Source organism: Octodon degus, unplaced genomic scaffold (genome assembly GCF_000260255.1).
Source record: "Octodon degus isolate 3935 unplaced genomic scaffold, OctDeg1.0 scaffold00083, whole genome shotgun sequence".
Taxonomy (NCBI): Eukaryota; Metazoa; Chordata; class Mammalia; order Rodentia; family Octodontidae; genus Octodon; species Octodon degus.
The window spans coordinates 6,528,688-6,540,409 of record NW_004524659.1 but is presented as its reverse complement, the minus strand read 5'-3'; the positions used below and the strand labels follow the sequence as shown (position 1 = coordinate 6,540,409).

Below are 11,722 nucleotides of genomic sequence, written 5' to 3'. Positions count from 1 at the left end.
GCGGGGGGGCCGCGCCCCCCCTCGCCGGTCCCAGAGCCGCAGCTGCTGCGCCCGCGCGCTCCCGGGGACATTCTACCCGCCGCCCGGTCCCGCTGCCTCTCGCCCCGCTATTAATACCGGCGGCCCGGGAGGGGGGCGCAGCGCGCGCGGCGCAGCCATGGGGACGCTGCTGGCCTTCGTGGTCGGCGCGGCACTGGGTGAGTGCGCTGGAGGCGCGCGCGGCGGGGGGCGCAGCAGGCACCAGCGGGGCGGCGGGGTTCGCGCTCGTAACTCTCGCTGGTCACGCCGGGGCCACCCCCCGTCCGCCCGGGCGCCGCAAAGTCCGCTTTAGAAGTTGTGCGCGCGGGTTGTGGGGCGCAGGGCCGTCAGGGAGGCGGAGGGGCGAGGGACAAGAGCGCTGGGGGCCAGGGTGGCTCGGCCTCGTAGCTGTGGGCGCCCAGCCGGGGGCGAGGAAACGCGGAGTCAGCTGCTCCCAGAGCCCCGCAGCCTGCAATGTGACACCCACAGCCGCGGGAGGGGTGGGGGAGGCGGCGCGCGGGGCCGGAGAGATGGAGACAGGAGGGAGGGAGGGGGCAGAGACCCGAAGCGCTGGGGGCGGGGGGCGAGGGCTTCGCTGCGAGGCGCGGCTTGGGGGCCAGGTGAGAGACCGACGGAGATGCTGGACAGAGGCGGCGGGGAGAAAGGAGCGGAGTGTCAGCGGAGTGTCTGAGGGAGAGGAAAACTTAGGGGAAGCTAACGGTGACGGAGAGGTTAGGGAGGGAGCCGCAGACGGGACGAACAATGCGGGATGGAGTTTGAAAGGGAGAGACATGGAAAGGTGGAGAAAGGAGCGAGAATCTGAGCAGGAAAGAAGACTTAAAGTGATAGGACCTTCCTGAGAGATCCCAGAGAGGATTACCCATGGGAGAGGAGCCCGTAGAGCCTGAGTAAGGCAGGCAGACAAGAAGCCCTGAAGGCTGAGGGATATGGAAAAGACTCACCAGTAGCCTCGGAGCCTTGGGAGCCGGAAGGAGGTGGCAGGTGGGAGGGTGAAGGAGGAATTTAGCTAGCCTGCAATCCCTTGGAAGTGCAAAGGCCCTGAGGTAGGAAAGAGCTTTTGAGAGGCTACTAGGGAGTGGGGGCCTGGAGGTAATGGAGCCTGGGAAGTAGAGGAAGGGGCCAAAGTCTGGGAGAGGGTGGATTCCGCAGGGGCTTGGTGGAGGGAGCAGGCCTGGCATGTGTTCAGCCCCCCTGAAAGTGTCCCTTCTCTCAAGCTGAGGCTGGATTTGCAGACCAGTGAAATGGGTGACTCTGTGACCTGAGCTTCTAAAGGACCTGGAATTCTAGTCCTACCTCCTGATGTTTTAGTGGCTTGGTCTTCTGAGGAAAGGGTCCTCCAACACACAGAAGACAGAGTAACTGGCCACACTGAGAGCCCTGGGTACCAGGACCTCCCAAGCACTGAGAGGTTCTGCCCAACAACGGCTGAAAATGCTATTTCCACTGCTTATTTAACAGAGAGAGGGAAACTGAGGCTCAGAGAAGATGACTGATTGCCAAGGTCACACAGCAAGTGTGGGCAGGGTTTGGCTCCAGTTCTGTCCATTTGTGATCATTATTGAGAGGAAACAGATGGTTTCCAAGGGCCCTGAAAGCTAACAGCACAGCAGTGCCGAGGGTGATGGGTGTCGTGCCCAACCAGAGCCTGCTGTCCCCACAGTGTCCTCAGCCTGGGGGGGCTGTGTGGAGGTGGACTCGGAGACCGAGGCTGTGTATGGGATGACCTTCAAAATCCTGTGCATCTCCTGCAAGCGCCGCAGCGAGACCACGGCTGAGACCTTCACCGAGTGGACCTTCCGCCAGAAGGGCACGGAGGAGTTTGTCAAGGTGTGTGGGTGCCTGGCAGGGGCATCAGAGGGCATTGTCTATGTTGGGGAGTCAGGAAGCCTGGATTTCAAGATGGGGGAGTTGTTTGTTGGCTTGTTTTAATGAGAATAGTGTGGCTGTGATGAATGACCTGGATCCACATTCTGGCGACACCTCTGACCAGCCAGTGACCTTGGACAAGCCATTGAGGCTGTCTCTGCAAGGGTGAGGTAGTGAAGATAGAGCCCAGAGGTTTGCGTGAGAGTTGAGTGACTTCATGCTCCTGACACGTGGGGCTGACAAGAAGTGAATGTCACTGGAATTACTTGTCCACCAGCAAAGATCTCCGGGATAGTTGTCACAAAGAGAAAGTGGGACTTCTAAAAAATCTCCTTTGTGCTGTTTGCATATGTTGAATTACTTATGGGTGGCACCGCTGACTTTAGTACCTGCTGGAGAGTTGGGGTATGCAGCACCCAGGATCAGGCTGCCCAGCCCCTGCCTGAGGAGTGTGTGTGGTACCTGGGAAAGGACCCCAGGGAATGAGGGTAGGGAAGGCCTCTGCAGCTCAGGGACCATGACTGGGGACTGTGCCAGAGTCTCTGTGTGTCCCAGGATCTGCATGGATCCAGGCTAGCTGTGTCCTCCTTGCCTGAGGTCAAGGTACCTAAACCCACCGGTGCCACTGGTGTCTTTTTATGCAGGGCAGGGACAATTTTGGGGTCAGGAGTGGGGAGGCAGGCCTAGGCATTGACCCATACCCCATCTCACCTCTGGGGCTCCCCAAGATCCTGCGCTACGAAAATGAGGTGCTACAGCTGGAGGAGGATGAACGTTTTGAGGGCCGTGTGGTGTGGAACGGCAGCCGGGGCACCAAGGACCTGCAGGACCTCTCCATCTTCATCACCAATGTCACCTACAACCACTCGGGTGACTACGAATGCCACGTCTACCGCCTGCTGTTCTTTGAGAACTATGAGCACAACACCAGCGTTGTCAAGAAGATCCACCTTGAGGTGGTGGACAAAGGTGAGTCCTGCCTCTTTCTTTGCCCCTGTCACCCACTACTACACCAGATGGAGGGACAGATGGCAGGTAGGGGACAGGCTGGCTTTCTGCCTGGGCCAGCCAACCCCCTTGCTACAGTGGGGTGAGCAGCACCCCCATCCATTCTGGTTGTGGCTTCAACTTCCCTGACACCCATGGCGAGTTCCAAGTAGGGTTCTCCCCGTGGATTTTGGAGGTGCAAATCCCAGCTCCAGTGCTTGTGCTGTATAACCTTCTGCGGGTGCTTGCTGCCTGTGAGCTTTAGAGTGGTTCTACAGGAGGCAGGAATGATAACTGTACCCTGCTACCGGGGTTGAAGACATTGTTCTCTCTCAGGAGGTTAGGAGGAGTGACTGCATGATAGGTGTCACTTCCGGCTTGGCCCTGCTCACAGCAGTACCTTATTTGCTAGGGTGAGAGCCTTGGCTTGTGTGTTTTTGGTGTGTGTGTGTGTGTGTGTGTGTGTGTGTGTGTGTGTTTTATCATTGTTTGTGGTACTGGAGGTTGATCCCAAGGCCTTCACACTGAGCTACATCGTAACTCCTTTTTTAGTTTTTCTTTTGAGAAACGGTCTTTCTAAGTTAAGTTGCCCAGGCTGGAGTCAAACTTGTATCTTCCAGCCGCAACCTGGTGTGTGCCACCAGGCCTGGCAGTTCTGCTCACTGAATAGCTTTGCCCCGTGTCCCTTGGTCATGGTAGAGTGTCACCCAGAGTGGCTGCTCAAGTGCCACCCTGTGCACCAGCCAGCAGGGGTCTGTGGACATGCTCAGCCTGACTCAACAGATCCCGGTGGCCCAGGAGTGGAGTCTCACAAGCTCTCAGCAAGTCTGTATGGCAGCTTGGGGGGCCACATGGGCAGCCCTAGGGTCCACACATTGCGGTGCCACCTCCACATGTGGCTTTTTAGCTGCCCCCCTTCTCCGACGGAGCTCCTCCCCTTCCGGGCCATCTCCTCCCCAGCACACGCTGGAATTTTCCAGGGCGCTGTGGCCCATTGGCTCCCAGATTCAGGGAGCTATTCCAGGCCTAGAGCCAGCTGAGAGCCGTAGCAAGTACGTCCCCTGGGGCCCGCAAGCCAGCAGCCCAGCAACAGGCAGCACTGTCCTTTCCACCACGCAGCTGCTGGCTTTTGTGCTGCTGGCACAGGCCCCACTGAGCCCCCCAGCGACCTCTCAGGCAGAGGTCTTATGTCCCCACTGTATGGACAAGAAAGCTGAGGCTTAGGGAGGTGAGGTCATGTGGCCGGGATCATGTAGTTGGGACCTGGATTTGATACCTCCCCCCACCAGGTGACTGTGGGTTCTGTTCTCAGCATGAATCACTGTTCTCGGGCCACTATGCCTGTGGGATTCTTTTCAGAATTAGTGTTTTTACATTTTTTACCAAAGGGTGACAGCAGAAGGCAATTTGGAAGGTGTGGATGAGCCACTCGAGGGGCACACATCACCTCGCTGGTGGGTGGTCAGCCCCGAGAGGGGGTGCAACACAATGGCTGTGACAAGGATGCCTCAAGACCTGGGCAACAATGCCTGGCTGTTGAGCCAAGACTGATGCTGAGGGGAGCGTGGGGGGCTCGGGATATTGTCCCCAGGCCTCTTTCCACTTTGCACTGAGTATGCCCCTCTGCCTGTAACTGAGAGCCTCTGGGTCACCTTTGCTACCTCATTATGCCATCTCCCAGAGCCTGCATTCTAAACCATGGTCACCGAAATACAGATCTCTCTGTGTGGTCTTGCATAAGTGTGTGTTTTCAGCATAATCCACTACATTTTAGTATTTTCTGCGCACTGTATTATAATTTGGACCTTTTTTCTCAGTGCTGAGAATTGAGCCTAGAGCCTTCATACTGAGCTACATCCTCAGCCCTTTTTTATTTTTCATTTGGCATGGGGGAGGGTACCAGGAATGGATCTCAGGTTCTCCTGCTTGCCAGGCAGGTGTTGTGCTGCTGAGCTATATCCTTGCCCTGTAATTTTTTATTTTGAGGTTGTGCTAAATTGCCCAGGTTGGGCTGAATTTGCAAGTCTCACGCCTCAGCCTCCTGAGTACTGGGATTACAATTACTCGCTGCTGCTCCCCTGCTGTGTCGACAGTTCCAGGCAATGGGTTTTTGTCTGTTTGTTTGTTTGCTTTGCTTTTTCACTATGCAGTTCAGCCTGGCCTCGACCTCACTTTGTAGTCCAAGCTGGCCTTACAGTGATCCTCCTGCCTCAGTCTCCTGAGTACTGGGCTCAATGATATTTTTAATTTTATTTTATTTTTTCACTTTTATGTATTTGGTACAAGGCCTTACTATGCAGATCGGACTCTTGGTGATCCTCCTGTTTTCAGCCTCCCCAGCGCTGGGATTACCTGGACTTGGTGGCCTGCTGAGTGGGGCTTGGGGGGGGGGTGAGGCCGGGGTGGCATGTGGGACTGGGGATCGAACCCTGGTCCTTGCACTTGCCAAAGCAGGCACTTAGCCTACTGAGCTATCTTACTGACCCTCTCCATGGTATTTTTATAACCCGTAGAACTAGAGCATTTTATTTATTTATTTATGTATTTTTCTATGACTCAGTGTGCCCTGAGGGCAGAGCTGGTGCAGCATATGGTGCCGGGGATCTAACTGTGGTCCCCTGCACCTGCCTAAGATTGCCTAAGCAGGTACTTTAGACTGCTCAGTTATCTTACTGGCCCCCACATTTTTATGTATTTATTTATGTATTTAAATTTTTAAAGTGTTTTTGGTTTTTGAGACTGGATGTCACTAGCTAGTTCAGGCTGGCCTTGAGCTGGCTATACAGCCCAGGCTCACCTTGAACTCACTGATGTTCTCCTGCCTCAGTCTCCCAAATGTTAGGATTACAGGCATGCGCCACCAGGCCCAGCAGAACGAGAGCATATCCATTGTTCTCAGCCATGCTATCATGGTTTTATTATTACTCTAGGTTTTTTTGGTACCAGAAAGCAAACTCTGGACTTCATGCTTGCCAGGCAGGTGCTGTGCCACTGAGCTATACCTCTGGCCTTACTTTAGTATTTTAAAATATGAATCAGGGCTGGGGAAGATAGCTCAGTGGTCTTAAGCACCTGCCTGGCAAGCACAAGGAACTGAGTTCATGACAGGCCGGCTGCAGAACCCCTGGTGTGCCGTGCCAGCCGCCGAGACCCAACATGGTGGTGCATGCCTATAATCTCAGCGCTGGGGAGACTGAGATAGGAGGATCACTATGAGTCCAAGCTGTGTAGCAAGAACCTGTACCAAATAAATAAATAAATGGCTAAAAAAATAAGTTAAATATTATGGATCATATTGCAGTAATATCCAGTGTAGCTTATGATGCTATATACTGTATTTAAAAAAAATATTTTATTTATTTGTGTGTGTGTGTGTGTGTGGCCAGCCCAGCCCACCAGGGGGTGGGCTGGCTGGCATGTGGTGCTGGGGGATTGAACTGCGGTCCCTGTGCTTTGCTTAGCTTGTTCTAAGTAGGTGCTTTAGACCACTGAGCCATCTCACCAGCTCCTATATACTGTATTTACCATTATCCAGGATACTGTTTATTTTCTTAACATTTTTTTTTAATTATTTATTTATTTATGTGTGTGTGGCCAGCTCAGCCCACCAGGGGGCGGGGCTGTCTGGCATGTGGTGCTGGGGGATTGAACCGCGGTCCCTGTGTTTTGCTTAGCTTAGCTTGTTCTAAGTAGGTGCTTTAGACCACTGAGCCATCTCACCAGCCCCCCAGGATACTGTTTATTTTCAACATGACATTCCACTACAGTATTTTTCATTCCAAACGGTGCTGTTGTATTGTTAGTATCAGTGGCCATCCCTCACAACCTGTGCTTTATTTTTATTTTTTAATTTTGAGACAAAGTCTCATCATGTCTCTAAGTTGCCCAGATGGGCTTCAAATTTGTGACCCTCCTATCTCAGCCTTCTGAAGTGCTGGAATTACAGGCATGCTGCGCGTGTCTAGTGTAGAATTATTTTTACTTGCTGTCTCCATGCTGCGCGTGTCTAGTTTAGAATTACTTTCACTAGCTGTTTCACTGTGGTTTCAGTGTTTGCCATCAGCCCACACCACCTCCTGCTGGTGGCTCCCAGGGATGACCTGAGTCATGTCCAGAGGGTGGTGGTGAGAATGCCATTGGAGGGGTGTGAAAGAGGGCAGGAGGCCCAAAGGAGGTGTGAGTGGGCAGACAGGACAATAACAATACAGGGCGGGAGAGGAAAGTACCTGGAGGCTAACAGGGCCTGAAGCTGGTGAGACTCAGCAGGCACTTCGGATCTGGGGGCTGCCTGTTTGGTGGCGCTCTTAGAGGTCTGGGGCTTTAGGAAATCATGGGACCCTCAGGGAAGGTGTGCCAACCCCATGAGAAGCTCCCCTCTGCCTCAGTTCCTGTCCTGAGATGTCTCTGGTCTGTCTGGGGCCACTGGTGGCTCCTTGAGCTCAGAATGTCTTTGCAGTCAGTTGCACTTAGGGAAGTGGGGGTGCGACCCTGGCTCCAAGGCCGGTGCTGGCTGCGTGTTCTTGGGCCAGCACCTGTCCTTCTCGGTACCTGAGCGATTCTGTCTAGAAAAATTGTGGCAGAATCTGGAGAGCAGAGGTACTATGTTACATAAATCTCCCTGGGCATTGGTTTCCCGGAGAAAGGTGAGAATCCAACCATGGAGCTGTAGCCACCCAGGCTGTAACTTGGTGTGGTTACTCCCTGGGGAGCCTGGGCAGTCCTGTGCTTGGGGCTGTTCCGAGGAGCCAGGGAGATGTTTAGGTGAGCATCAGAGCTCAGAGCCTGGCGGTGAGTAGCCGCTCCCTAGAGAGGTGCATTAGGGTGGCTACAGTGACATCCACTGGGTGAGTGAATGAACGAGCGCAGGGGACCTGGAACCCTGTCCTGGGTCCTGCTTCAGGCACAGGGGCTTGTGCTGGCCCGGAAGGCTCCCTGCCCTCTGCACGGGGTGGAGTAGCAGACAGTGCTGGCTCACAGGGAAGAAGAGGCGTCGGGACGGCATGGGGACAGCATGGGGCAGTGAGGTCGGGGACCGGCCGGGGTGCCGGATGGACACCTGAGAGACCTGGTGGAGGATGCCAAAGTGCCTTTGACTGATCCCCTGGCTGATCGAGCTCCCTTTACAGTTTAAATTTAGGCTCAATGAAAGGAAGCTGGCGGTGGCGAGGGCCAGCGCTGCAGAGAGGATGCAGGCTTTCCGGAAAATAGCCGCACCCTGCTGGCTGCTGGCTGAGCCATGCGGTGTACAGGTGTTAGTTCCTGTCCTCTGCCCAGCAGTTCTGGAGGCTGTGTGAGCATTACCCTCATTTTACAAGGAGGATTACTCAGAGAGGCACAGTCATTTGCCAAACGCTGCACAGCTTGTACAAGGCAAAAGTAGGACAAAACTCTGGCAATCTGGGGCCGGAGCTCCCTCCTCCTAACCATTATGCTGCACTGCCTCAGTCGTAACGGTAATAGTGGAGTGGTGATAGTAAATATTTATTGAGTGCTATTGATAAGTCACACACTATTCTAAGGATATTTTTAATTGTATGTGTTCATTTTGCAGTACTGGAAAGTGAACTCAGTCCTTCTCACTAAGTTATATCCCCAGCCGCTTTTAATTATATATATATATATATATATATATATATATATATATATATATATATTTATTTATTTATTTTGTGTGTGTGTGTGGCCAGCTCAGCCCACCAGAGGGCGGGGCTGGCTGGCATGTGTGTGTGTGTGTGGCCAGCTCAGCCCACCAGAGGGCGGGGCTGGCTGGCATGTGGTGCTGGGGGATTGAACCGCGGTCCCTGTGCTTTGCTTAGCTTAGCTTGTTCTAAGTAGGTGCTTTAGACCACTGAGCCATCTCACCAGCCCCCTGCTTTTAATTTTTAATGTTAATTCTTTTTTTTGAGATGAGGTCTCACTGTGTAGTCCAGGCTGACATTGAATTCACAGTGATCCACCTGCCTCAGCCTCCTGAGTGCTGAGATTGCAAGGGTGCTCCAGGATGCTCAATGATTCTTTTTAAATTTTGAGGAAGGCTTTCACTGAGTTACTGAACTGCCCAAATTGCACTTGAACTTGCCATCCTCCTGCCTCAGCCTCCCAAAGTGTTGGGGTTAATGTTGTTTCCATTACATCCAGCTTGTTCTAAGAATTATTGTTATTATTATTATTATTATTATTATTATTATTATTCTGGTATGGGGGATTGAACTTGGGACCTTGCACTTGCCCAGCAGGCACTGATACCCCTGCCCTTGTTCTAAGGATTATTAAAAGCTTATTTTCCTTGGTCTAGGCTATCTCATGGTTATCAGCTATCTTGGTTACTTTTTACTAACGTGCTGGGACAAATACCAAACACTCAAAATGAAGGAAGGAAAGGTTTATTTATCTCATAGTTTGTGGACGTTTCGGTCTATACTCTGCTGGCTCCCAGGCCACAGAGTGGCACATGGCAGAGGGCAGCTGTTCATGGCAGCGGAAAACAGTGAGAAGCTAAGGGGAGGGCAGCAGCTGCCTTCTAACCAGCCTCTTCCTCTCCTCCTCGTCTTGTAAACAAGCTACCCTGGGCCTGGGGATGTAGCTCTCACACAATTGCCCTCTTCTTGTACAGAATGAGGATGTTTAAACGATAAGAATCCTGGCTCCCTGCTGAGCCACTTAATTAAACGTCCAAACTTCACAAGTTGGCACAATGTATTAGCCACTACATCAGCTTTTTGAGTTTGGGGACATGGAGGCCCAGAGAGGGGAAGCCAGGTCACACAGCTGGCAGATGGCAGAGTCAAGATTTGAACTCAGCCTTTGGTTGCAGTTACAACATAAGCTCTTAGGTTTCGTGCCCGGCAGCTTCCTGAGTGACACGGCTGTGCAAGTTACACAAGGAGGCAAATTGGGGTGATCGCCAGGTCTGTCTAAGGCTGGGGGAGCAGCGCGGTTGTCCCATCTGTGCCCAGGCTCAGGGAGGTCAAGGCGTTTGCCCCGGCTTCCTCAGCAAAGCGTGCTGCACGCTCGGGCTGTTGTGTTTTCTGAGCTGGTGTGTCAGCCCCGCCCCTGCTCCTGTCAGCCAACAGAGACATGGCTTCCATCGTGTCTGAGATCATGATGTACGTGCTCATTGTGGTGTTGACGATATGGCTGGTGGCGGAGATGGTGTACTGCTATAAGAAGATCGCCGCCGCCACGGAGGCTGCTGCACAGGAGAACGCGTGAGTGGCCTGGGCGAGGAGGCAGGAGGGACCCGGGATGCCCCTGGTCGGCGCCCCCGGAGCAGAGTGCGGGTGTTGGAGGTGGGACGGGGTGGCTGGGGTCAGGCTTGCCTTATTCTGTGAGGCTTGGGCTAGACTGGCCATGTGCGGTGACTGCACCTCGTGTTTCCCCTGCAGCTCAGAATACCTGGCCATCACCTCAGAGAGCAAGGAGAACTGTACTGGTGTCCAGGTGGCTGAGTAGCCCTGGTAAGGTGTGTGGTGGGTGGAGGGTCTGGGGGCTTTCAGCCCGGTGGGGTCCCTTATTCCCTCTCTCCCTTCCTTTTAGGCCCTGGGCTCCGCCTCAAGGAAGAGCCAGCTCTAGACAAGGACATCTAGGCATGCCTGCCCCCAATGGGGGACAGCGTCCAGGGGCCTCCCCGTGCCTCAGAGTCCTGCCAGCGGAGCCGCCAGGGTGGGAGGGGACACTCCTCATCCAGCCTTCCTTCCTGCCCCGCCGCCCACCCACCGCCATGCATGATGGGTAAAGCAATACTGCCGCTGCCCCCACCCCTGCTTCTGCTGCCTGTTTGGGGAGGGGGCGGCGAGGCGGGGGCAGTGGCTCCATACCCCTTCTTCTTGCTGATTTGCACACATCGGCCCGCTTCAGACGCGCACTGCTGGGGCCAACCCCTCCCTGCCTGGCTGGGGGTTGTGATGAGGGCCCAGAACAGTTTGGGGCAGGGGGTTCTGGCCCCACTGCGACGCCCAGCATCATGTGCCCTCCTGCTTCCTCCGGCTGGACCTGGGGTCCCCTCTCCCTGTGATGCACTCTGGCCCCGGCCCCACCCGCCCTCTCTCACCAGCCTTCGACTGTGGCCTCTCAGAGGGGGGCCGTTCTGCCTCGTCTCTCTTTACAGAAGTAGTTTTGTTCTCGAAATAAAGATTCTTGGACTTGATGTACTGTCTCTCCTGAGCTCCCACACCTTCTAGTCTTGCCCCAAATCTAAGAGCCTCGGTTTCCCCAGACACCCCTCCTCTCCCTGCAGGCAGCCAGTCTCCACCATGCACATTTAGGGCTGAACTGGGATGGTGAAGCCACTTAACACTTACTAATGTTGCAGTTGAGGAAGTTATTAGCTTATCGGGAAGGGAATGGGAGGACCTAGGATGGAGAGGGAGCTGGCTCTGGGTTTGGGGGTGCCGTGGCAGGGAGAGGCAGAGCCGATGCTAGAGGACAGGGGATCTGTGGGGTGTGCTGAGTCCCTTGAAGTGTGTGGGTCTCTGGAGAAGTGGGAGATGGGCAGAGGGAGCGTGTCAGGAACCCAGAGCTCAGCTATACCAGTGTGTCCTCCTGTGCAAGGTTGAGAGCCTGTGTGTGAACGGGGCACAGAAGGCTCTCTGGGTTGGGCAGGCGGGTTTGATTTTGCGGGCAGATTCCTGGTATGAGCAGCATGTCCTGTGTCAGATGCCTGTTCAGGGCTGCTGTCTGGTGGTGACACTGGCCCCGGGGTCTGACGCAGATGGCTCTTGGCTGCTGGCGGGACAGTGTGTATCTGCCTCTAGACACTTCCTGCAGCTTGGCCTGGCCCTGTGCACTTTGTGTGGCCTTTTCCGGACCACCCCCACTGTCCCCCCCCCCA

General features: G+C 54.4%; 1 protein-coding gene across 1 annotated transcript; it reads left to right on the top strand.

The window, feature by feature from the left end:
- The first annotated feature begins 6 nt into the window (after positions 1-6).
- Scn1b (sodium voltage-gated channel beta subunit 1) lies at positions 7-11,038 on the top strand. Its single transcript, XM_004636717.2, has 6 exons — positions 7-197; positions 1,700-1,866; positions 2,634-2,874; positions 9,959-10,100; positions 10,278-10,349; positions 10,429-11,038. Exons 1-5 carry the CDS (start codon positions 158-160, stop codon positions 10,342-10,344), a joined length of 657 nt encoding a protein of 218 aa, XP_004636774.1. The 5' UTR covers positions 7-157; the 3' UTR covers positions 10,345-10,349; positions 10,429-11,038.
- Positions 11,039-11,722: the final 684 nt, after the last annotated feature.

Excerpts from the sequence above, each read along its gene's own strand:
- Scn1b (XM_004636717.2), top strand. The coding sequence starts at position 158 with ATGGGGACGCTGCTGGCCTTCGTGGTCGGCGCGGCACTGG. Across the intron at positions 198-1,699 it reads CGTGGTCGGCGCGGCACTGG|TGTCCTCAGCCTGGGGGGGC; the intron begins GTGAGTGCGCTG and ends CTGTCCCCACAG. Across the intron at positions 10,101-10,277 it reads GCTGCTGCACAGGAGAACGC|CTCAGAATACCTGGCCATCA; the intron begins GTGAGTGGCCTG and ends TTTCCCCTGCAG.